The 26,097-nt window shown below is 36.8% G+C and overlaps 4 protein-coding genes across 7 annotated transcripts; 2 read left to right on the forward strand and 2 right to left on the reverse strand.

The window, feature by feature from the left end:
- Window positions 1-7,570, reverse strand: LOC113765540 (putative E3 ubiquitin-protein ligase RF298). Of its 2 annotated transcripts, XM_027309759.1 has the most exons (4): window positions 7,434-7,570; window positions 5,820-7,155; window positions 5,041-5,696; window positions 1-761 (listed from the first exon to the last, which is right to left on the reverse strand). In XM_027309759.1, exons 2-4 carry the CDS (start codon window positions 7,147-7,149, stop codon window positions 219-221), a joined length of 2,529 nt encoding a protein of 842 aa, XP_027165560.1. In that variant the 5' UTR covers window positions 7,150-7,155; window positions 7,434-7,570; the 3' UTR covers window positions 1-218. The 2 variants fall into 2 exon arrangements, with proteins under 2 accessions (XP_027165560.1, XP_027165559.1); XM_027309758.1 differs by having other exon boundaries at window positions 5,041-7,155.
- Window positions 7,571-10,100: 2,530 nt separating this feature from the next.
- LOC113767015 (probable basic-leucine zipper transcription factor R) lies at window positions 10,101-10,903 on the forward strand. The gene is made up of 3 exons (XM_027311188.1): window positions 10,101-10,302; window positions 10,400-10,445; window positions 10,560-10,903. The coding sequence occupies exons 1-3, from the start codon at window positions 10,126-10,128 to the stop codon at window positions 10,613-10,615; spliced, it is 279 nt and encodes a 92-aa protein (XP_027166989.1). The 5' UTR covers window positions 10,101-10,125; the 3' UTR covers window positions 10,616-10,903.
- Window positions 10,904-11,406: 503 nt separating this feature from the next.
- On the reverse strand, window positions 11,407-13,403 carry LOC113765777 (peptide methionine sulfoxide reductase B5-like). Its single transcript, XM_027310025.1, has 3 exons — window positions 13,197-13,403; window positions 11,760-11,916; window positions 11,407-11,671 (listed from the first exon to the last, which is right to left on the reverse strand). Exons 1-3 carry the CDS (start codon window positions 13,298-13,300, stop codon window positions 11,513-11,515), a joined length of 420 nt encoding a protein of 139 aa, XP_027165826.1. The 5' UTR covers window positions 13,301-13,403; the 3' UTR covers window positions 11,407-11,512.
- A 2,378-nt stretch (window positions 13,404-15,781) lies between these two features.
- Window positions 15,782-25,982, forward strand: LOC113765545 (SAC3 family protein B). 3 transcript variants are annotated; one of them, XM_027309762.1, is made up of 16 exons: window positions 15,782-16,106; window positions 16,984-17,082; window positions 17,488-17,721; window positions 18,190-18,315; window positions 18,745-18,981; window positions 19,630-19,854; window positions 19,998-20,254; window positions 20,719-20,819; window positions 20,923-21,138; window positions 21,639-21,866; window positions 21,953-22,044; window positions 22,125-22,218; window positions 22,653-22,745; window positions 22,821-23,584; window positions 23,671-23,785; window positions 23,994-25,982. In XM_027309762.1, the coding sequence occupies exons 1-16, from the start codon at window positions 15,988-15,990 to the stop codon at window positions 25,770-25,772; spliced, it is 4,779 nt and encodes a 1,592-aa protein (XP_027165563.1). In that variant the 5' UTR covers window positions 15,782-15,987; the 3' UTR covers window positions 25,773-25,982. The 3 variants fall into 3 exon arrangements, with proteins under 3 accessions (XP_027165563.1, XP_027165564.1, XP_027165567.1); XM_027309763.1 differs by lacking the exon at window positions 19,630-19,854; XM_027309766.1 differs by lacking the exons at window positions 15,782-16,106; window positions 16,984-17,082 and having other exon boundaries at window positions 17,622-17,721; window positions 18,198-18,315.
- The last annotated feature ends 115 nt before the right edge of the window (window positions 25,983-26,097 follow it).

Raw genomic sequence — 26,097 nt, forward strand, 5'->3', positions numbered from 1 at the left:
TAATCAGGAGAAGAGAGACAAGCAAAGCACATTTATTGTTCAATCATGCAAAGGGGATACATCATTTACAACCCCATACTTGACACAGACTTTTCTTATGAGCAATTGTAAGTACTAACTTAATAGTCTTGATCGGGTTTATCCGAATGCATTTATTGTTTCAAAAAGTCCCACAAACTGTTACTTGGATAACTATTTAACACCCTCCCAAAAATACATTAAGCACAAGCATAACGTACACAAATACGCTGCTGGATTGGGCTCCTACAGGAAGGACAGTCCTCCATTCCCTGCTTCTCATGGAGCTCATTGCATGTTCTACACACAACCTGATGAGCACATGGTAGGAAGACTACAGACATCTCCTCTGACAGGCACATGACACACTCTCTTTCACGTTTAACATCTCCACCTCCAGAGTAGTCCTGAAAATCATTCACTACTTTAGAAATGTATGATATATGGGATTCCTTGGGCATTGGGGCATATGTAGAGTCTGTCAGTCTGCTTGCATAGTTTCCATCTATTCCCCTTTTAAGTGCAGCTATTTTTGAGGAGTCAGTCATCAATCTTAGCTTGGAAATTTCCTTTTCAAGCTTCTGGATATCATCTTTATGCTTGTGCAAATTGTTTTCTGCTTTTGATTTCATGGAATCCTCCTTGGTCTTCAATGAAACTTCAATTTTTTCTCTTTCTTTCTTTAGCAAACTGGCTTGTGCTAATAATTCTTCCTTCCTCTTGGCTTCCTGTCTCCACCTATCCTGTGATGTTTTGCTTTGTCAATTACAACATGCAAAAACAACCAGGAAAACCATCTAAAAACTAAAAATTTGGTTTCAAATGAAGTCTGCACAACTAAAGTTTGCTCTCATTTTTTATTACATCAAGCAGCAAAGAAATGCCAGTTGAAACTAAAAAGCAAAGCTATCATAGAGTTCAGACAAGTCTGTAGTGTTAAATACTTCTCTCCACAGAGACGATAATTCCCTTAAGAGTTTATGCTTACAGCAGTCTTGTGTCAGAAATAAATCCATTCCTAAATTTAAAGCTCATTCAGATATACTTCTCATAAGCCTAAAACTGGAAATTAAAACAACTAGGCAGGAAAAAGATAATCAAAGTTTCGAAGCACTTCACTAATAGAAGGAAACCATGTCCAACAACGTGCTGAACGGGAATTAAATGCCGTTCAACTTGCATACTCCCTCCCCTCCAACCCCCAAAAGAAGGTGAAAAAGAAACAAGCTGTTTATAAAAGCTAATTGTTCTCAAAAGTTATCTTTGCATTGTGTTAGACAAATCAAACAGATGCATGTGTTATGACTTGTGTTGAAGTCAAAAAGGAACACAAACTACCAACTCCTAATATGAAACATAAAAGGAAGGACACTGGTGAAAACTTCCTTAGCTCAAAACCCACCATAATAAAGAAAAAAAGAACTGTGACACCACATCACATCAGCAGATGGTCCAAATTCAATCATACAATCTCCAAGGATTCCGGTTTAACCTTGACAAAGACAAAGAAAGCCAAAAAGAGGAAAACAATAAATAACAGAATACTTCTCAAATTTCCCCTATTATTTGCACTAACACATAGAGGGTTGTAAACTAGCAAAATATTTGCCAATAGCTAGTTTTCTTCAGACTCGTGAATGACAATTGAGAAAATGAACCGAGCTTGAGCTTGATACCAAGCTAATTAATTGAATAAGTGCAAATATATTGCCCACAGCTTTTCATGAATAGCCCATATTTGAGTTATACAAAAAGCAACTTATTCCAAACCAGCAGGTCTGCATAAACACATTCATTTTAGCATAGATATATTGCTATCGAAGGCATTTACTAGGTGGTAAAGGTATGACCACAATGAAGAATGACAATTCAACTCCAAATAGAGTGAACTGCACTGTCTGATATTAGGTCGATGCTTAGTTTAAAAAAGCTAAACTCCAGTCCAGTATTAAATTATGCAAGACAAGCTCTAAAATCAAGTACATTCTTTCATCAAACTCAGCATGTCTAGGGCAATACATGAGACACATTTCCTTAAATAGTGAGAGAGCTTTAACACTATTTCCTTTCAGTATCAAATATTTCTGAGGATTTTGACTTAAAGTGAATAATATACATATTTATCTCAGATTCATAACCTAATTTCTTTGTCAAGAAGTATTGGTTCACATATAGTAGAAGATTAAAGATTGACAAGTTTTAGCTCAAGTCTATCGGCCTCCATCCTAGGCCTTACTCCATGTGAATCAAGAAGAGGTTGAGTTTGAATATTGAATCTTCTTCAACAACTCAAGCATGAAGAAAACTTGAGGCCTATAAGCCATATTCAAGTTTGGCTCAAAAAATGGTTAAGTTCAGCTGGAATTTTGAAAGCTCAACTTTGTTAGGCTTGAATACAGCTCTTCTTCCAATTTTTTAATTTTTTTTCTCTCCCCTCCACCTAAGACCGTATGGTATGTAAACTCAGTTTCTCAAGGACTATGTATGAGACACTTCTACATAGTCTAAACTAGTAAGAGAGCTTTAAAACTATTTCCTTTTGAGGTCATTTATTTCTGAGGACATTATAACTTACAGTGGCAAATATACATATTTCTTAGAAATTCATAACCTAGTTTCTTCATTAAGAAGTATTCATTCACATATGGCAGAAAATTAAAGATTGACAAGTATGAGTTCAACATCCAACCTAGGCTCTTTACATTGAGTTGAGAAGAGCTAGAGCTGTTTCTTCAATTACTCAAGCACATATGACATTCAAGCCGAATTCCAGTTTGGCTCAAGTCAAATTCAAATTTTGAAAGCACAACTTGCATAGAATTGAATACAGCTCTTTCTCCAAGCCATTATTTCTTCTCTATAGAAGACCGTGTGATCTGTATGCCCAGCTTGTATAGGACTACAAATGAGACACTTTTACATGTTCTAAAATAGTAAGAAAGCTTTAACACAATTTCCTGTCAAGTATTCCAGAGAATATTTTACACTTAAAAGTGGTGAATATATGTATCTAGAACAATTTCTAGCGTTAATTTCTTCATCAAGAACTATTGTTTTACATATAGTAGAAAAGTAAAGATTGACAAGTTTGAGCTCAAGTCTATCGACCTCCCAAGTAAGCTCTTGCTCCCTATGAGTCAAGAGCTCAAGTTCGAATTATGAATTTTCTTCAACAACTCAAGCATGAAGCACACTTGAGGCCCACATCATATTCAACTTAATTCAAGTTCAGCTCCAATAATGCTCACAATGAGCTTGAACTTTGAAACGCCAACTTGGTAGGCTTGAATAAAGCTCTTTCTCCAAGGTAATTTTTTCCTTTTACCTAAGACTGTATGATTTTTAGACTCAAAAGGGCTATGTATGACACACTTTTACATGTTCTAAATAAGTGAGACAGGTTTAACACTAATTCCTTTCAGTGTCATTTATTTCTGAAACTTAATGTGGCAAATACCTGTATTCACTAAAAATTCCTAACTTAATTTCTTGGTCCAGAAGTATTTGTTTTCATATTGTAGTATATTCAAGATTGACAAATTTGAGCTCAAGTCTATTGACCTCCAACCTGGGAATTATATTCCCAGTGAGTTGAGAGATCTCAAGTTTGAACATTGAGTTGTCTTCAACAACTGGAGCACATATGACATTCAAGCCAAATATGAATTAAGTTGGGCAGGCTTGAATACAGCTCTTTGTCCAAGCCTTTTTATTCCTGCCATATGTTCCATAGACTCAGCTTGACTAGGGCTATATATGAGATGCTTTTACATTAACATAGTTAGAGAGCTTTAACACTATATCCTTTCAATGTCATTTATTTCTGAGGACATTATGAACTTAAAGTGGTGAGTATATGTATTTATTATAGCCTAATTTATTCATCAAGATATATTAGCTTACATATAAAAAGTTACAAGTTCAATCACATATCGACCTCCAACCTGGAGTCTTCACTCCCCATGAGGCATGAAGAGCTCAAGTTTGAATATCGAATTTTCTTCAGCAACTTGAGCATGAAGAAAACTTGAGGCCAACACAACATTCAATATGAACTCGATTTGGCTTGAATAATTATCAACTTGAGCTCAAATTTTCAGAGCTCAACTTGGATAGGCTTGAATACAGCTCTCTCTCTCTCTCTCTAAGCTTTTTTTTTTCTTCTGCATAAGACCATGTGATCCATAAATTTTAATGCAACTCCTATTTCTCTACAGAAGAAGGAAAACCTATACACATCCAATGTTAGAGTCAGGCCATATAATTCCTTTTACAGCTATAGTCCTAGCAAAAAAAAGGAAGGGTTATAGTACTAGTTCTATACGGTGACGGCTGCCATGTGATTATGCCTAGGAAATGACAGGTCCAGCGGTACTGTAGTTGACATTTATCCCAGGCCGGTTGGGAAAGTTGGAAGCTTTCCAGTCCTTGAACTGCCCCCCAGCTAATTCCTTCATACCAAAAAAGATTTACATGCTCAGGGTACTGATAGTTCCTTTTTGTTTCCCTTTTTGGATAAGTAACAGTATACATCAGCATTTGGCATCAAAGAATGTAGTGCAAAAAGACATACCTGCATGCTGTACAAAAGAAAACAAAATGGAAAGAAAGAGACTGAACACAATGCACCATCTGTACAGTGCATCAGAAATATAATTACAAGCAAAAAAGTGAAAGCAAAATTCTACAAAGGTTATTAGCTGAATCTGGGGATGCCTCTCATATCCGAAGAATATTAGAGTACTGTGCCTTTAAACTTTGCCAAAACTGGCAGTAGCATGTTTTCAAAAGCTATTTAACAAGGATTTGCATGTTCAATTTGCAATATTTTGCAATAAAAGAATATTTCCCGAAGTGGTTCCACCTGCCTCCAATCACATAAACAAACAAACAGGTCAAAATGTTCAAAGATTCAGTAGCACTGATATAATCTGGTTGCAAAGTTTAGTCATATTAGTGAAAGTCAGAAATATATGTTGCAAAAACTAGAAAAACTAGTCTGAACTCATGGCTAGAATCTACCTCGAGTTGAGCCCTAAGATCTTCAGCTTGCTCCAGTTTCTGTTTTAGCTGCATATACTTGCTCTTTTCAGCAGCCAGTTCCTCCTGAATCATGCCCTTCTGCTTCTCTCGTGATTGAAACTTCAACATATTCGCCTTCTCCCTTCTGTATACCTCCTCACAGTTAGCAGCTGTCTCAGCTGCACGTGACTTTGCCACTTCCATCTCCTGCCTCAAAGCAGCATTTTCAACTTCAAGTTTGCGCACAGTAGCATTGGCTCTCTCTACCTGGCTACTAGCTTTACACAAGGCATTCTCCATCTCCAATAGCTTCTTCATAGTGTTTTCTTCCAAATTTTGCTTCTCTTTCTTGAGCCGTTCAACTTCGTCCTTTTCTTGCCTGAGTGCCTTCAGCTCAGCTTTGTCCTTGCTTAGTCTACGAGCAGCCTGCATAACTTTTTGATTTGCCCACTCTGTCCACTCTTGGAGCTGATTTTGCAATTCGCGAACCCTTGGGACCAGCTTCAGAATCATTTCATCCCTCTTTTCCTCTGGAACTGAGTGGGGCAGGGACTCATCAACTGGCACTACACGATAACTTGAATTGGATATCTCAGCATCAGCTGCCATTGGACCGCAACTGCTTTTGGCAGGCAAAGAAAGAGATAGCTCAGTATCTGCACCAATTAATGCAGGTGAATCATTCGCTGTAGGCAATGAAGATTCAGCATTAGTAGATTCTACATCAGACTTAGATGATATAGAAACGCTGTTAGCAGCTCCCATGTTAAATACTGAACCTGAAGGGAACCCAACATTTGCCGAAATATTGTGATTCAAATTGTCTTGGGGCATTTCAACCCCAACTGCCTTGCCAATTTTGAAAATATTCCTGCTATTCACACCTGTAGATTCTGCTATAGGCCTTAGTTTTTTATCCAAAACCAGGCCACCAAAACCACTGAGCTTCCCTGTTCTCGAGCTCACTTTTGAACCATATGTTCGAGAGCTTTTATCCAAATGAAGGGACTTTTGTCTAAGTATATAATCTCTCCTGGTGAATCCAGACGCTTTTCTACTACCCACAAATTTTTCTTCTGAAACTGATGTTCCTGCTAAGCTAAAGGTTTTCTCAACAGCTGCTGCTGGAGAACTGGGGCGTTCTTTGTCTGGAGCAAGTCCATGGGCAACCAAGGAACCTTTCGACTTTAAACTTGAGACACCTGCTACTGTTGCTGCCTCAGAGTGAAAGGTATGTCCATAAGGATTTGCCATGTTTGTTGCCTCTGAAGGACCATTATGGGAACAACTGACAGAAGCGTCTGCATCAGATGTCAGCGACAGAGAAGCCAAATCACTAACTATATTGTTTGGATGATCACCTTCCATGGTGCAAGCATGAGATATATTCATGTCGGACACTAATAAGAACCACATTGCATCACCAGTGCTGAAATCAGGCTTCACCTCTCTTAGAAAGCAAACTGATTCTGCAAGCATGTAGTGCTCCAAAGCCATAAGATTGTCGAAGTCATACTCCCTCAAAGTATCAACATGCCTTCCACCTCGAAGATATGCTAAAGTGCTGTCCACTATGTTTGACACAGTATCCTTTGTCCCAAAGCATTGGCCAGACCTTGATACAGCATCGGTAGCAACTTTTTCACTATAACCATAAGCAACTATTTTCTTAATTGCAGTTTTCAGGTTTGATTCCAAGTTGCTCAAAACAAGTTCCTGTAACTCAGACTCGGTGAGATCATTCCATTGAGCATTGTGATCTGACTCGTAAGCTTCAACCTCCTCTCTATGCAAGCTCGAACCAACTTCAGATGGTCCCGCCAAACAAGACAGCCGGAGGTCTAGTTTTAAACCCTCCGATTGGTCTTGCTTTACACAGCAAGTTTCACACCCATTTGAAGGAGCATGACTCTGAACAGAATCAAACTTTTCAGCAGTAAACTCGTAAATTTTGCATTCACTTTGTGGTTCAGGGACAACCTTATTAGGTTCTGCCATTGGTGTATCAGCCCTGAATTTTCTTTTATTCCTACTCCCTTTCTCTTGAACGATCATCAATGATGATTCACTGGAAGCACCGCTACAAGCTTTCAGCACGGTAGATGCCATTCTTGACTGCAAAACAGAGCACCCAAAGATATAAAACCAAGAAAATTGACAAAACCAATGCATGTAAACAGAACCCAGATAAATTTCTCAATCAATTCAAATAAATTCAAATTGATATCATCAATCAAAAAACAACCCACAGATCAAATAACAATACAAGAGAATCGCAGAAAAATCAACCAAAAACCATGCATTCCAGATGAAGATCCCAACATTAACTCAATTGCTTATTTTGATTATTAAAAAAAAAGGTATCTTTCTGAGGTTTTTTGATTCAGACTTACCAGATTTCAGCTTGATTCTGTGTTGCCGCAGTCAATTTGGTTGATGTCAATCAATTGCATGAAGCTCTCGGAAAAGTGAGAGAGCTCTGGTGTTTTTTTTTTTTCTTTCCCTCCCCTCTCTCTCCTTTCTTGCTCCAATTTCCGGACAGCAATTCTGGCTGTATATTTTTTTTTCTTGCCTTCTTTTTTCTTTTTTATTGGTTTATTAACCGGAGAAGGCACATGTGCCAATTGCCAGCATGGCTAACTATGGTTAAAATCCAAACAGTAATGGACCCCACCTACTTGCTTTAATTTTTGTTTTCTCCCTTCTTCAGTTATGGTTCCTTGTTTTTATCGCATGTATTTGCCTATTTGGGACTGACACCGGTTTATTTCCCTTCGCCTAATTTGGGATCAATACTTTTTTTTTATTTCCCAACAAGAGTTCCCTTTGATTTTCTCAATCTATATTAGAATTATCGGATTTAATTTTGAGCACTTGTATTATTACAACAAATAAACATTTTTTCAACACCTAATGGAGTTTTGAAAATGGTAAGTTCACAATCCTCAAAATAGACCTTCATTCATTCTTTTTTGGATGGCAAAAGATACTGTACAAGTGAAATATGTTGAGATATCGTATTTAAAATACCTATTTATGACCTTCAAAATTAGTATCATTTTTCTTGGATTGATATATAGCGCTTGTAAATTTTCATCTTTATGCAATAAAGTACTTATATAGTATTCAAATAACATTTTTTTGATTATCAAGTTAAGAGGCACAGTATCCATTTCCAAATTAACATGATGTTCTAATTTTTTTTTATCCAAATGTTGAATTAGATTTATTTATGTTTATGCAACTCCAGTCCATCCCCAATATAAATAAATTGCCACAAATTATGTAAGTACATTATTACATTAGCTCTGCCCTTTTTCAAAACAAATGTACTTTTTATTTGGAGTTTGTTACACTTTTTTTTTTACCTAAGAAATTTGTTAGATATTGATGCACAATTCTTGATATGAACCAAACAACCCCTCTTGCATATGTAATCTCTTTTGGACTATTCCGATCGCATGTTACACACTTACACTTAGCCGTCAATGAAGAACTACGAAAATCTTACAAGCCTTAATTTCTCTTTTCTGCATTTTTTTAAACAGCAATCGGGCCTTATTTTCTATGAGTACTAACCTGGCTTCCCTATTTATAATTTTGTTGAACATTTTCTCCAATTACAAAGTAATATTAATGTATATTTGTTCTATTGTAGCACTAGTATCTACTGTATGATAAGAGTTACAAACGAATTGAATCGAATCGAATCGAACTTTGGTTGAGTCGAGTCGAGTCTGAACTTAATTCTAGTATAATCGAACTCAAATTCGAACTCGACGAGTTTTCAATGTAAAACTCGAGTTTGACCCAATTTCGATTCGAGCTCGAGTTTGAATTTAAAAATAAAAAAATAATTATTTTATTTTTAAAAATGAATAAAATAATAAATTTTTAACGAATAATAAGATATTATAGACGTATAAGTAATTTTATTGTTAAAATAAAAAATAAATATATAAACATAATCAAGTTAACTCGCAAGCTAACGAAGTAAGTATTTTTGAGTTCAAATTCTACTTAATCAACTTGAACTCAAGCACCGAGATCGAGTTGAACTTTGATTCAAGCGATTCATAAGTAGCTCAACTCGTATTCAACCTTAAGTATGATATCTTTACGTTGGAGAGGTAAACCAAATATGAATGACATGACGCACAAAGGCCATCATGCTTTATTTCAATTAGCAAAGTAGTTTGGTTTGCCCAAAAAATTCAATATTTCATTCATTCAACCAAGCAATTCCATTTTCTAGTTGATTTTTTTTTTCAATTCATCAATTGAGATTTCGGGTTTTTTAATGACTATGATTAATTAACCAAATTGCGATTTCCAATATTTTTGTAATCAATAGCAAAATTTGATTGAACAAATGGTCTATAGCTTCAAATTGAGTTATGGACCATAATATTGAAATATTCCTTAATTTCAAGAGATATGAATAATACCACATAAGAATAGGTGGAATTTTGAGTAATTAAATAAAAAAGTAAATTGAAATTGATGATGACCTCAAAGACAGTATTCGCTTTAAGAAATGTTAGCTGAAAAAAATGCTGAATAAGAATTGGTGATTCATGTTATTTACCTTTAAGTATTATTGAACAAAATTTCAATTGATCCAAATAATTCACATTTGAAACTCACTCAGTAGATTCAAATAAAAATAAATTTTGTTATTGCAATTTACAAGTATCTCAATTGGTAACTATTCGAGAATGACATTATAAACTTATCTCAATCGGTAATCTTTTTTTTTTTTTTTATCTCAATCGGTAATCATTCGAGAATGGCATCATAACTTTAACGTATCATTGTAACTTAATTTCTTATTTATAAGCTGGTTTGATGAATTATTAGTTAGATGTGCACTGAAGAAAAAATGATTTAATTGACAAAACAATAGAAAAACAAGAAAATGAAAAGCCCAATACTAAAAAATTAAGGTTAAACAGAAAAAAAAAAAGGAAGAATAAAAAAAAGAGGGTTTGGTTTGGTCAGCACTGGACACGAGGGAGAGGCTTAGAAAATTGAAAAGCAAACCAACTGTTAGCAAATTTTGACTTAACCGACCAACTAACCAACATGGACCCGCGACCAAACCCAAACCCGATTCCAACTCATCCGTCACCGTCAGAGCCACCACCACCACCACCATCACCGTCGCCATCGCCGCAAGTTCTCCACCAGTCCGACTCCGACGAAGACGACGAAAACGTCAAGCAGCTTCAGGAATGCTCTTCTCTCTACCTATCCTTACAGGTTCTGTACTTTTTACTTCTTTTTTTTTTTTTTTAATTTAAAATCTGATAAAATCTTAAACCCTAAACCCTAAAATTGATCAACTAAATAATTGCAGGATTGTCTTATCAAAAGTAACCGAAATTGGAAAGCTTGCCAAACAGGTGCTAGGCTTATTGTTATCATCCAATTGTTAAAGTTTCTTATTTTGTTCCTCTTTTTTTTTTGTTTAACTTTTTAATTATTTATGTTATTCATTTTACTTAAATCTTGAGCAGAAGTTCAAGCATTGAAAGAGTGCAACGAAAGAAGAAAGAGTAGCAAAAAGAAATGAGGATGACGCTGACGATGAGGAGCTGGTTCATTTAAATTTTTCTTTTTTATGAAATGAGTGACCAAAGGATTTAATTGAAAGGGCACACTTCATTCTTCAGTGCAGTTTTTGGATCATTTTTTGTTGAGTTTTTGTGATGGATGAGTAATTCTTTGTTTGGAATATGACATTTATACAAGGAGAAGAAATGAAAAACTATTGAAACTAATTGTATTCAATTATGGACAAAACCAATGAAGAAAGACAAATTTGTGGAATTACATTTTCCTTAATTTGTTTTTTTTTTTTCTTTTGTTCTCTGTGTATGATTATATACGAAGCTCCTCATTGAAGAAGACCTTCAGAAATGAAAAGCTAGCAGCTTTTTTCTCTTTTTTTTTTTTTTGAAAAATTCCATCAGTTCTGCTGAAGTAATTGAGTTTCAGAGTTAGGATGACCTTTTGGAATTTACATGCTAGAGTAAATTTTGTTGTTGCTACACTATTGTGTTTTGAGATGAGGAAATTGGATAGTGGGATCCCAGTTCCTATGATGACAAATGCAATCTAAGAACTATATTAGTTACTTCAATCACAACGTCTAAGAATCTATGAAAGCATGAGCTTTCTCAATTGTACTCTTTTTTAAGTTCCCTACATGGCATCTTGCGTGTGGTTCTATATAAAATGGACTTTATTTTTGGGGTAAACAAAGCAAAGATAGCAGCAATGGCAAAGAAGCCAAGTGCTAGATCAGGATGAAGATATGCTAGGAGGATAGCTGATAACATACTACGAAGGAAGAGCATAGAAGATAAGGAACATGTGCAGAAGAAACACAACAAAGAAGGATAAGTTTCGTATGTTTAGAAGCATGCAGTCTCATATTACATCGCACAGAGACTAGGCTATTACACAATCAAGCAGAAGAATTTGCAGGGATGAACTTGACCGAGATGCTATTGACACAGTGTCGTTCGTCTGTGGGAGTCTTGTACCCCTCTCCTTTAAAAACATGACCTAGATGTCCACCACAAGCAGTGCAGGTAATCTCTGTCCTCCTTCCATCTGGATCTGGCTGAGAAGTTTCCATTTCATTTTAACGTTTAGCAACATGTGCATGGAGCTGGAAGGGTTAATGACAGACAATAGTTAGCATCACTCACAGAGCGGGTAATAGCCCCTGGGAAACCTTCATAGAAAGCAGGCCAACCACAGCCGGAGTCGAACTTTGTTGTAGATTTATAAAGTGGCGTTCCACATCCAGCACAGTTATACACCCCTTCACCAAAAAACTTATCGTATTCCCCAGTTCCACGCAATCTGTATATCATTGCATTGTGTCAGCAAAGCATAACCCAAGCCAATGTCAAGAACTGAGGGACGTAACATTGTCCAAGTCTCCATTGCAAGCTGGATATGCATCTGGCATGTTGGAGTATTCATAAGATCTATCTCCTCTTTCTCTAGGCAAGGGCCACTTTGAAAGTATTGGCTCGTAGACCATTATAAAACTAGGCAGCAAGCACAGGTCGTCAGCATAGAGAGAAGAACATTTCAAAAATGTCTCCACATCTTACATTCATCCAGTGCCGCTGCATTAGCTACTGGTGCTGAAAAAGCTTTTACCACTAATTTATCAGTATTGATTTGTAGACAGGTCGTCAGCATAGAGAGAAGAACATTTCAAAAATGTCTCCACATCTTACATTCATCCAGTGCCGCTGCATTAGCTACTGGTGCTGAAAAAGTTTTTACCACTAATTATTTATCAGTATTGATTTGTAGATATTCTGGTACAACCAATGCATTTTAAGGAGTAATTTTCTTGCTTCATTCTAACCCATATATGGCTCCTGTATTGTGCATTCTATTCATCTTTACATTCTATTCAATTACGCTTTTGGCTTAATCTTTCTTATTCCCTGGTTTAATATAGAAGAAGTGGAAACCTGAATCATAACATGCTGAAGGTTTCGACACAAGTAGCTACTAAATTACAGAGAGTTTTATCTTAGGCTATTAGGCTGGTAAAAATGTCATCAATCCAGCACATAGACCTGCTCCCATTTGGCCAACCTCCTCAGCCACTCAAATAAAACAGTTTAATAATAAAAATAATTGAACACAAGGTTCCCAGCCCCTATAATCAGAAAAGCTATGATCCTGTTAAAGTCCTCCATTAGCTACAGGCTATACCACAAAGTTCTTTTTTTTTTTTTCCCGGTGGAAAAGGGGGAGGGAATGGGGGCACTCTTGCACGATAAAAACAGAAGAAAGATGTGGAAGGAATATCATCATTTGCTGAGCAAAACCATGATATCAAAATTGTAAACAAATTAAGCAACATTAATTAGAAACCTGGTCCATAGTAACAGTGAAAAATCCAATTATCACATGCCAAAAAGATCAAGATTGTTAACAGGATTAATCAAATAAAGCACAAGGTAAGTGAAAGTCATCCCATTTAAGTCAATAACATCATTTAAAAGACACAAGAAAAAGCAAAGCAAATACTTCTTGTTTCAGTAAAGTGACCAGTCTTTTATCCATGCCCAGAATACTGAAATGAACAAGAGACATAAAGAATGTGTGGAAATTACTCGGTGCCCTTTTGGCGAAGGATGTGGAACTGTTCAGGGGTGAGAATGGCCTGCCATTCCTCCTCTGATTTGTGAACTGAAGTGGGCGTTGCTGCTGCTGCCATGGCTCCTCACGGCTTCGCTTTCCGATGAATCTAGACAGGTTCACTTTCGGACAATGAGGGGAGATTAGGAACAATTGGGCAGTTAATATATTTGTGGCTGAAATGCATGTGGACAGATTAGTGGACTCAGGGGGGTTCTATGGGAAATATCAGCATTTATACACAGGTCCCCAAGTATCTGGGATTTTACGAACCATTTTGGAATGATGATTGTAGTCATACAAGTACAATCACTTATGCACAATGTACAGTTCGTTCGAACTTCAAAGGGCTTAAACTTTTATTTGGCTTGTTGTCTTTAGAATGTAGATTTTGTAGAAACTGATTATGGGAAAAAAAATATTGAGAGTAATCGAATTAGTTAAAGCTATTGCTGATAAATTGTTAATTTTTAAATTTGTTGTCTATTGAAAAAATCTAAAATTACGTGCAAAAGTAAATAAAATTACCAATAAAAATACTTGTCCAAAATCAGTTGAAAATAATTAAACCACAACAAGCATGCGACTGTTCGCCATAGTCCATATTAAGCATTTTTTTTTTTTTGAATTTTCCATTATGGGTCTGTTTGGTTGGACATCGAAGTTATTTTCCTGGAAAATCACTTCATTCTCCATAATTTTCCAGTGTTTGGTTATTAAGTTAAAATATTTTCCAAATTCCTTTTTTCATAATTTTTCGGTGTTTGGTTTGTCAATAAAAATATTTTCTGATATGTTTGTTGATATGTTGCAAATATTTTTCTACTCTCAAAACATTCATTTCATTACAAGTTAATTTTAGTTTCTATCCATTATAATCATATTATCATTTCTATAAAATATTTATTCATATTACACCATGAATTCTTAAATGAAATTATTAATGATACTAATGAATTGGATGGGAAAGAAGAGTTAAAAATCAAACGAAAATCTAGCTGAACACTATTTTTTATTGGTATAGTATCAAGTCATTATGTTGTTCCTTTGAAAAGGGAGAAAAACCTAAATGCAGAGAATTCTATATTGGAATATAAACCAAGAATTCAGCTTCAGAATCAAAAACCTTATTCATGGTACAGAATTAGAACCATCGGTACATACAAGCACTCTAATCAAGCCTAGAGTGACTCAAATCCCACTTTTCTTACTTGTGTCAAAAACCAGCCGAGCCATATCAATCTGGCCAGACAAAACAATAGACATGGATCAAAGATTGCTGAACAAATTCAGTAGAATCAAAACCAAATTTACATATGTGGGCATGTGTTCCTTTTTGTTCCTTTCCCACATTCCAACGGAAAATCTCGATTAAACCCCTTGAGCGAGAAGGGGAATGTGTAGTTATCTGGTTTCACGTTCTTCTCTAACATCTTCTTGTACAAAACAATTGCATATTCAGGATAACAGGTTTGGGAATAACCCTTTATCATTATTGTATTCCAGAGGAAGACATCTGGTTCGAGAATTGTTTCAAATACGCGGCGAGCATAATCCATGTCACCAGCATCTTTAGCGCAACTAAAAGAAATGATTTTTGAATACGCTGAAACGTCTAAAGCTAAGCCTTTCTGGATAGCTAGGGAGTGAATTTGCTTAGTTGGTCCAGGGTTTTGCTGTTTTGGAAGAGATAACCCAGATTTTGATGGGCTCCTGGAGCGGTATGCAGGCTACGAATTGGGTAAGCGGTAGAAACTGAGATAAAATAAATAGTCTTTTTGACTTCTCGATTGTCCACAAGAGAGGACAAATGGTCTTTGTTGGAGATGCCGCCGGCGAAGAAGGGATTTGTTTGCTGATGAGATGTCGCTGGAGATGGTCTGCCGAAGAAAAGATTGGTTTTTTATCGATGGTTCCTTGCTGGAGGCTGTGAAAAGAAGACTGCTTTACGAAAGGAAAATAACTTCACAACAATGATAGATAATGAAGTTATTTTCCTCCGTGGGTGTAACTTATTTTCGGTCAGAAATTATTTTTTCAAATTAATTGACAATCAAATAATGAAAACTATGAAAAATATTTTTTGAAAAACCTACCCAAACAAACAGACCCTATATGATGCAAAATTGATGTTGCATTTTCTTAAGAGTGTTCGTGATTTGATAACGATTTTATTAAGCCAACTAATCCAAACTACAAATGTAATGAAAAGTGTGAATAGGTGAAATTCGAATCAATTCACAATCTAAGGTGTTGAAATCAGCATTAAATGAAACCTTGAGCCTAACAGAATGAAGAGTACCACCAATTCTCTTCCATGTGAGATCTAAGATGGGCCAGAAAAGCCCAAAAAAATTGGGTTTTGTAGCCAACGACTGATGCCTTACAATGGAAAAAAGCTCACTATATATATATATGTATACATATATGTGTGTGCGTGCGTGTTTGTGTGTGTACATTCATCATCCGAAACGACAGCGTTTGATGTGGCGCAACCTCCATAAAGGAAAATTTCTTCTTCCCCCCAAATTAAATAAAAAAGCTTCCCATCAGCTTGGCTCTCTCTGCACTTTAAAACCCCTCCAATCCCTCACCTGAAGCTAGCCCAGAACAGTGTAAACTCGCAAATTCCCCTCCAGAAACAAGCAATTCGGGGAAAAAAAAAAATCTTTCTAGTTACAAAATCAAGTGTATATGCAAAAACCCATGTGAGATATGTATATATTCATGTTGCCATAAGCTCCTGAAACTTGAGAGAACGACAATATGTCTTTTGGTGGGGGATTTGGGAAGGACTCAGGTCCTGCTGCACCAAGAAACCAAACCCCATTTGGAAATTTCCCTAGGCCTCCTTCCCCAGCTCAACCCTTTACTAGATCCCCCGGGTAACTTCCCTTAATCTTTCTGTAATACATGTGCTTGTGTTTGTGAAGTTATGAACTATTGTTCTATGATTCAGTTAGTTTTGTTTTGGTGTTGTTTAGGTATCTTAATTTATTGTCGATATTTGATAATTTAAAGTCCAAGGTAGTTTAATTACCCCAAGATTTGATTTTTTATTTTTTATTTTGGTGGTGATTCTTGTTGGAGCTGTAGAAACTATTGTAAGACTCTGAGAATTGTACGTTAGAGAGTGTGGGCGTGCGTGCGTGCGTGTGTGTGCGAGAGAGAGAGAGAGAGAGACTGTGTGCTGTGACTTAATTAATTTGGTTTTATTGTGTTCTTCGTTCATGTTTATTCTTCATTTTGGATATGTGCTCCTTTGTCCGGACTCTTGGTGGTTTATGTGGAGGTATGCAAGCACTTCATTATTTTCCAGAATGGCATAAGATTTGCATCCCTTGTTAAGGTCCTTCGTTGCCAGCCAATATGAGAAGTGATTGATTGATGTCTAAAATATGAGAGCAAAAATTATGTCTTCCTGATAGAATTTTTATTAAACTTTACCACTGTGGTCTTGGCCATCAGGTATTCCACTATACGGGTTATTTGCAGGATGACAGACATCATTTTGTTTGTCATTTTTAGGAATACTTTTTCAAGGAGTTTTAGTAGCAATTGCATGTTAGTGCTCTCACCTTTCAAAGCATGTACTGTCAGTTTAGGTTAATACTTCTGGTCTCTAACAAATTAGTGTCAATCATGCCTAAGTTGCTCACATTGATTAGTAGTTGATCTTGCTTTTATTGCAAGAATTCGTTCTCAAGTATGGAGTGCATATCTGCTGCTGCTAATAAAAGTTTTTTTTTTGGGTTGAAATAGAGAACCTGAAACTTTCAAGAAAATTAATTCACGCCCTTCGGCTTTTGAAAGCCGACGCTTGGTGACGAGTCCATCTCGACCATCTGCAGAATTTTCAAGGTATTTATACTTTTTTTGGACATGCTTTCCATGTTATTTAATTTGGGATGGCTGTTGATAATGTGGGTACCTTCAAATGATTTCGGAATTAAGTCATAAATGATAGAAAAAGAGTCTATTGGTATACCTTTCAGTGATATAATTATGGTGTCGCATATTCAGATCCTTGTATGAAATCCCTGGCTTGAATAATAGGGTGGTTATCCAATTTTATAGCACCAAATGAAACTTTTTGTTCATTCTATCTTTTTCATTCTTTGTTCTCGAGCTAGTGCTTGCCTTTAATGCTTTTCAATGGCATTATGTTATATGCCATGCTTTTATTTGCTAGGATGACCAAATAAAGAAGAAAAATCATTGAAAATATTTCTTCTTGTCATACTGATGGATGATTATTTTCTCTAGACCCAGTCAATCTGCTCATACGTGGAGCAATGGCCAAAAGTTTTCTTACAAAGACTATGATGCTCCGGTTGATGAAAGCATTCCAACAGTAGTGCCATTTGTTCCTTCAAGTACTTTTACACCAAGTGTTCCTGCTAAAGGTTCTCAATTTCAAGATACCAGGACAACTGTATCACCTACTTTGGTGGCTTTTGATGAAGAGATTTTGAGAAGATCCATAGATGTTAGAGGAAGGTAATCCTTTCTTTTTTTCTGATTTACTGTGTTTCTTGTTCCATATGCTGTTAAAAGTTGCAATTATCTTTTGAACTCAACACCACTATACCAACAGACATATTGTTTCCCTAATGCGATGGGTAGTTAGTTCTGTATAGGAAAATTTTGTATTGGTGTGGATTGACATATTGATGGAACTTCATGAACAGTTAAGTTGCTAAGTTTGCAACGAAAGTAAGTTATTAATGTAATTCCAAATCCGTGTTGCTTAATCACAAGTACCGAAGGAATTAAAACTTTTTGAAGTTATAATACCTCCATTTTCTGTACATTTTTAAGTCAAAACCTCTGAGTTTCATATCAAATATGCTTGATTTTGTCAGATCTTACATGGTCTCTGTTTTGTTTCTACTGGAGCATCTGCTTGGGGATACTTCATGATGCCTTCACATAGAATTTTCTAACTTGTTTTTCTCCTTTTGGTAGTCGTGCAGGTTTTCTTCCTAAAAGTCAGAGCGACTTGTTTCCACAGCAAATGCAATCACCTCATCTGCCTTTACTGGGAAACCCCTATGCTGAGGGTGCTGGCCCTCCATTTAGTGAAGTTCAACTGTAAGTTTGGTCTTTGGCATCTAAAACTTGCTAGTTGTTCAGCAAAATGTATGCAGCATTGTACAAGACCAACATAGCATAGAAATCTATATTATTTAGTCTAATATAAAAAGAACATTAGAAAAATAGAAATAAACTGATACAAAGAATTAAGATTTTATTGGGGAGTCATCGGTCCTAGAAGGGAGTTAAATTCTATTTCTTTCACTTTCATTCTTCCATTCAATACTAAAATGAGATAGATACCCATCTCTCATACTAAAAGGAAAAAGGAAATGAGGAAATGAGAAATTAATAAATTTAGAATGTAGTAATAATAATGGGATCCATAAATTTCCAAAAAATAGTTTCATTTAGTTCAGGGAACAAGACAATTTGTAAACTTCTACTCTGATTACTATAAACAATTCTGCTTTCTTCATTAAGCAGGTCTGCTTTGTCTTCCAACATGTGGGGCGACCAGTCAAAGTCGTCGGGGGATTTGACCAGCCTGCTCACTCAACCAGTTATATCTTCTGTCTCTGCAAATGCTACTTATGATTCTAGAAGAAAGTCCCCAAACAAGCATGTGGACTCTCAGGTTTCCAAGCGAAGCAGGTCGCCAAATTTTTCCACCAGTAATGGTGGCCCCTTAGAGGATTCTTCTCACCTTCAAAATTCCCGGAGGTATACAAGAAAAGCTTATTTTATTGTATCTTTTAGTCTATCATGGGATCATTTTCTAGCAGCAGGCTAGTCTGACCTTTTTGTGAAGGGTCTTCTGCACAACTATAGCTCTCTAATTGTTTTGATGAGACTTGTGTACTTCAGCCATTAGATCATATAGGAGCTCTTTTGCAATGGTTTTCTGCAGTTATCTGCTCTCTAGATTTGCAGATATGGGTGAATAATGGAGATTAATAAGTCCCGAATTTGTGGTTGAGAAGTGGGAAAAGTGAAATAACATTGTCAGTAAACAGGAGATAAGTCTGCTTATCTCGATTACATAAGTAATGCTAAATCACGTGCAGTAATACATGTAGTGCTTGACATTAATGCTTTTGGATTTCGCATCTGAGTGATATCCTGAGAAGAATATTGAGAGACACGAATGAAAATTTTAATGGGCAAGACCAGACCTTGTTGACAAAACCAAATGGGACTAATGTCTGGAAATTGTTGCAACTCCAGAAGATAGTGAAGTTCTTTGTACATGGAGTCAAGCTGCAGAGATCCTTAAATTTCTTTTTGCTAGATTTGTCACAAGTTGCTCCTTTCTGTTGTTTAAGATGTATGCTGGACATGCATTAATGAACTACCAATTCTCATTTCAAGGCCTTCTACATCACCTCCCAAACCAAGGCTGAGTGCTCAGTATGTGCCTTCTGGTTCTCAAAGTCGTCAAGAATCTTCAACATCAGGGCACCTCAATAAACCAGAAGTAGTTGCAAATAAGCCTATGACCTTACCAGCTGCCAAAAAAACCAAATTGCCTTCCTCATCAACATTAGATCAAATCTTTCGGGAAACTTTCAATTCCCCGGAGGATGAGATAAATCGGTATTACATTCCATTCAACTTAAGTTTTTAATTCCTTCTAATTTTTACATTTTTTCTTTAATTTTTACATTCCATATGCAGTTTTTAATTCCTTCGGTATTACATTTTTAATTAATTCCTTCTATGAGGCTTGTTATTCACAGAGAGTTGCAAGCCAAAGCAAAGCGGTTGATGCGATTCAAGGATGAATTGACACAACCAACGGAAAATGATCTAGTTTCCAAAAATCAAAGCTTTTCTGCGAAAAGACAGCATCCAGTTATGATGGAGAAGCGGAAGTTAAATGGGGAAGATGCAGTTAATATGATACAGGATTCCTATAATGGTCATCTCCCTTCTGATTATGAAGGCCTGGATTCATCTGGAATTATAACTGGATTGTGTCTTGATATGTGCCCAGGTATGTCCTTGACTTGCCATCTTGCTCTCTATTAGAAATTAAAATTGTGACTGTACCTGAAGGCCATTGGACAAACCACATTCATTGAACCTTGTCCATGAAAAAATGAAAAAGTAAAAGGTTCAAGTAAATTGTGACTGATTTTTCAAAATTAGGGATGGGAAAATAGTTTAACATTGCTCCTTTTAAATGTAGTTTTTGGAAGAGCATTGATGTGATCAAGCGGCATTTAGCTTTAATGCAACTTTCAATTGGAAATCTACAGCAAGAAGCAATTGATACATGCAATTTCTTTGTTAACATGTGATTCCATGGGAAAGGTTCTCTACCCAGAGATGAACTCTCCTAGCTTTTTAGGAATAATGCTTGTGCACATATTCATCGATTCAGCTTTCAACTGTCCACTATGAATTTTTAATCAAGTCAATTGTAAGTTGAATATGCTCTTTGTTCTTGTATTTTAGAGTCAGAGAGAGCAGAAAGAGAAAGGAAAGGAGATCTTGATCAGTATGAACGCTTGGATGGGGATAGAAATCAAACTAGCATATTGCTTGCTGTTAAAAAGGTACATCTATTGAATCCTGAGTGGTCAACCAAACTTTTTGTCTGTCCTCGTTTGTTTCAGGAAGTGCATCTGTACATACATAATGTTCTCTACCTTCTTTCAGTACAACAGGACAGCTGAGAGGGAAGCTGGAATGATACGACCTATGCCAATCTTGCAAAGGACGATGAATTATCTTTTAAATTTGCTGAATCAGCCTTATGATGATATGTTTCTTGGCTTGTACAATTTCTTATGGGATAGGATGCGGGCCATACGTATGGACCTGAGGATGCAGCATATTTTCAGCCTGGGAGCTATTAAGATGCTGGAGCAAATGGTCGGTCATCTTATAGTGTGATCTAATTTTAATGTTTTCCATATGTGGATTAGACTGAGGACAATGTGTCCTATTAAAATCTGTGTTCTTAGAGGCTGTCTTGGAAGCTTGGATGATTAAAATCCTTGAAAGGCTTTAACCATCTTTAAATTTTCTGTTGCGTTGATTTGGGAACTAAAGTCGCAAATTTGTTCCCAACAGCACTCGTATGGATTCTTCTTTTTTCAGTTTCCAAGAGGGTCTTGGTGTAGTGTTTTCGAGGTTTCAGTAATTCATTGGATCTGGTCCCTATAGGAATCATTCCCTCCAGAACAATGTTCTTGAAACTACTTCTTAACGATTCTCAATGCTCCAAGCTTTTTGCTGATGCCGATTTAATTGAATGTTATTTAATTCAACTTGTATCTTGGTTATTAATTCCAAGTTAATTGATGTGGTTCTTTCTGTAAGCTATTGGAACGTATTTGTGTGACTAATTAGTGCTATTGTTTCCTTTCCAGATAAGACTTCATGTAATAGCCATGCATGAGTTATGTGAATATAATAAAGGAGAGGGATTTTCTGAAGGATTTGATGCACATCTTAATATAGAACAGATGAACAAAACGTCGGTTGAATTATTCCAATTGTATGACGATCACAGGAAGAAAGGGACAAATGTAGCTACTGAAAAAGAATTCAGAGGTTATTATGCACTTCTCAAGCTTGATAAACATCCAGGATACAAAGTAAGTTGATCTGCTATTGGAACATGTCTTCAACTATCATTCTCCACATCATATGTGAAAATAAGAACATTGTGACATTGTGTTAGGTTGAACCTGCAGAGCTTTCTCTTGATCTAGCGAAGATGACACCAGATATGCGGCAAACTCAAGATGTAATATTTGCTCGTGATGTAGCAAGGTACGCCCTGTATTTGGATTTGGACAGGACATATTGTAAGTCCTAGTTGTTGTCTAAGAAGGATTGTTCTGTTCTTGCAGAGCCTGCAGAACAGGCAACTTCATTGCCTTCTTTAAGCTTGCACGGAAAGCTAGCTATCTTCAGGCATGTTTAATGCATGCACATTTTGCAAAGGTACGTGTCATTACTGCATATGCTTCTGTGGAATATAGCTTCTCTTGCAGATCATCTATTTGTTTGGATAGAGCATTATTTGTCAAAATTTATTTGCGTACATCATCATTACAATTTCCAATACACCTTTTTATCTTCCCAATTACCTTTTTATCTCACATACATCACATCACAAAAAGTGCTACAGTAAAAATATCTCAAATAATTTACAATCCAAACAGAGCTATATATTTTCCTTGAGTTTACCGTTCAGATTGAAAGAATTAGCAATTAGCAAAAATTTTGTTTCACAGTCCATTTTATTCCTGATATTTGGCTTTCAGCCTTTTCTAGATAGAAATTGGGATGGATGGATTAATTATGCTTATTATTGTTGAATATGTTGCAGTCGCATTCTTGTATTGTTTTAATTGTTTGTCGAATCCTTTTCTCAGTTACGAACCCAGGCACTCGCTGCTTTACATAGTGGTCTGCAGAACAACCAAGGAATTCCAATAGATCATGTCTCTGCATGGCTTGGCATGGAGGTAAATTTTTTCCATCAATGAGGTTGCTTTCTGTTCCAGATCTTGGATGTCTGACTTTTTATTCAATTTGTTTAGGAAGAGGACATAGAAGATCTTCTTGAGTACTATGGGTTCTCTATAAAGGAGTTTGAAGTACCATATATGGTTAAGGATGGTCCATTTCTGAATGCTGACAGTGACTATCCTGTCAAGTGTTCACAACTTGTTAATAAGAAAAAGTCTAGCTCCATTGTTGAGGATGTCTCATATTCTTGTCTAGCCAAATCATCTTCTCCTAAAGAAGCTAGAGTACTCGAGTTGAATAAGGTTGTCGAGCATAAACCGATCCCCATCCAATCTCAGTCTATTGAGATTGACAACACTAACCAGGCAATTGATGAGGAAATGCTTGATTATGCCTCATCACCTAAAGATGACATCAAAGTGACACCTACCCCTAGAACATCAGTCAAAAGGAAACCATACGAGGATCAGTTATCTCCTGCAAACCCTTCTTTGTGGGATTCCTCTGTCTTTCATTCCCCTAGATCACAGCAAGATAGAATTGGAAGTATACAGAAGTCAAAATTTGACACCCACTTCAGAAATCCTCTCAGCAGTGACATACAGGTTGAATCAAGAGCATCAACGTTGCACCTTATGCCTAAGACAGTGGAGAAAGCAAACTTCATGCTAGCACCAAGTGACTTTGTTGTACAAAATTCAGTAGCAAAGCAGCCAATAATAGAACAATTTGGAGAAGAGCAGGTTGGTGTTAACAAAGAAGAAATGACTGAGGAAGTGTCTACAGTAAATTATGATGATGAAGTTTCTGAAGCAAAACTTAAGCTGATTTTGAGGTCTGTATCATTTTGTTTAACATTTCTTTGTAATATGGAGTGCTTCTCTTTGACCAAATGTCTTCTCCGCACGTTTCCCTTACTAGGATTTGGAAGCGCCTTTCTTTAAAAAAAAGAAAATTGCGTGTGCAGAAACAGCTAGCAGCAAATGCTGCTTTGATGTCCTTATCATTGGGGCCTCCTATTTGGCACCCAGAAATAGTGAGTATTTCTTTCTTACCTTTAACTTTATTTTTATCGATTTAATGCATTTCACATAGGTGAAAAGTTATAGCCGTGATTAGCTCTGCATGCCTCACACCTAGGGTTGTTTTTAGCTATATTTGGATATATTTGGTAATCATAGGTAACAAGATACTACAGCTTCTTAGAGGGCATGACATTTTCAAAATATACTCTGTGTGTTCAGCAATCAAGATCTCCTGGTGATTTTAACATTGACCAGCTTATGAGCAAGAGACTTGAAATTCGAGAAAAGTCGTGGTCAAGGTTGAATGTTTCAGAAGTGGTAGCAGCTGAACTTAGTGGAAAAAATCCAGATAGTAAATGCCTTTGTTGGAAAATTCTTTTACTGGCTGAGCACAGTTCCTATGGTGAAAATTGGAGAAAGGAGTTCTCTGATTTGGCTGCAGTCCCCTGGCTGGTTTCTAAGCTTTTGCCTCCCACATATGATGACGACTATACTGCCGATTTGCCTTTTTCATCTCCCAATACGTCAATATGGAAAAAGTGGTTTCCAAGTGAATCTGGCAACGAGGAGATCTGTTGTTTGACAATAATTAAGAATGCCAAATTAGAGAACCAGAATGAGGAACTTGCTGGTGCAAGTGCAATTGTCTTTCTTGTGTCAGAATTAATCCCCTGGGAGTTGCAAAGACAATGGCTTCATAACGTTCTGATGGCTTTACCTTCTGGTACAAGCTTGCCTCTGTTAATCTTAAGTGGTTCATGCAGGGATACTTTAGACACTTCCTCAATAATCAAAGAGTTGAGGCTTCATGACATGGACCAATCTCGTATCAGTAACTTTTCTGTTGCTTATCTTAAAAGCCAACAAATGGGTCAGGTTGATGGATTTTTTAGTGATGAGCTGTTGAGGGAAGGGTTACAGTGGCTAGCAAGTGAATCACCCTCTCAACCTGTACTTCGCTGCATGAAAACACGTGAATTGGTACTCTCTCACTTGACTTCTTCATTAGAGGTTCTTGATGGCGTGGATGGTCGTGAAGTGGGCCCAAATGACTGTATTTCTGCTTTCAATGATGCCCTGGACCAAACTTTGAGGAAAGTAGCTGCTGCTGTTCATGCAAATCCTGCCTCTTGGCCCTGTCCTGAAATTTCTTTGCTGGAGGAGTCTGGTGTTGAGTACAAAGCAATTTTACAGTATTTGCCAAGCTTAGGGTGGAGCTCAGCTGCAAGAGTAGAACTGCTTATGCGTGCATTAAGTGATTCTAAGCTTCCGCCTTTTGAGGATCATATCTTTTGGTGGTGTACAAGTTCTAGTAACGGTAACAACATTGAGAACCAGAGGTCACAGCTGGAAAATTGCTTAATCAAGTATTTAAGTGAAACAAGTCATATGATGGGATTGCCATTGGCATCAAAGGAGGCAGGCATTATGCTACAAAAGTTTGCTCAACTCAAGCTGGATAGTTCAGCTTATTTTATTATACCAAACTGGGCTATGATTTTCCAGCGTGTGTTTCATTGGCGGTTAATGGATTTGTCCAATGATGCAATTTCTTCAGCATATATCTTGGTCCAAGATGACATTTCCCCGTTAACTTCTGGATTGCATGATAGAGCAGAAGGTAGTACGTCAGTGCCTTACTTGGTCCGTCCTTCTCTTGATGAAATGGTTGCCATTGGCTGTGATTCTTCAACCAAAGAAATGCGCGGTTTTGATCACGGAGCTTCGCGGCCGTGTTCAGCGGCGTGCTATTCAGATGGGCATGAAGTTCCGAAAATGACTATTAATGACAACAACATGGAGGATGATAGAGGGAATTTTGAGCAAATCGACACATCAATTGCGAAACGATATCATAAAGCCAATGATTTGAAGAATGGTAGCGGATCCGCTTTGGCTGCCAAGGCCACAGATGACGCAGACAAATTAAGTGAACTGTTGGACAAGTGCAATATACTGCAGAGCATGATACAAGAGAAGTTATCAATCTACTTCTAGAACGCTAGATTTTGCCTTTCAGTTTTTGTAACATATGTATTTCTTCTAATTGCTGCCCCCACCCGCCAAAAAGGAAAGTAATAATTTTTGTCCATCATGGCGGGTCTTGTAATTTATTGCGGTGATGCATTGCAATGAGAATCTGACGAGCATTGCAAGATTCTTTTAGCTTACAGTTATATATATCTGGGCTCTTTTCAAGTTTGTCCATCTGAAGGCTTGAGGCTTGTTAATGGGAGGTTGTAGCAGCTTGATGCTGACCAGAATTGAGTTCCAGCAGCTTTGACGATTTAGATGGCACCAGCTCCTTAATTTCCAGTTGCAG

This window comes from Coffea eugenioides, chromosome 3 (genome assembly GCF_003713205.1).
Source record: "Coffea eugenioides isolate CCC68of chromosome 3, Ceug_1.0, whole genome shotgun sequence".
In the NCBI taxonomy this organism is placed as follows: domain Eukaryota; kingdom Viridiplantae; phylum Streptophyta; class Magnoliopsida; order Gentianales; family Rubiaceae; genus Coffea; species Coffea eugenioides.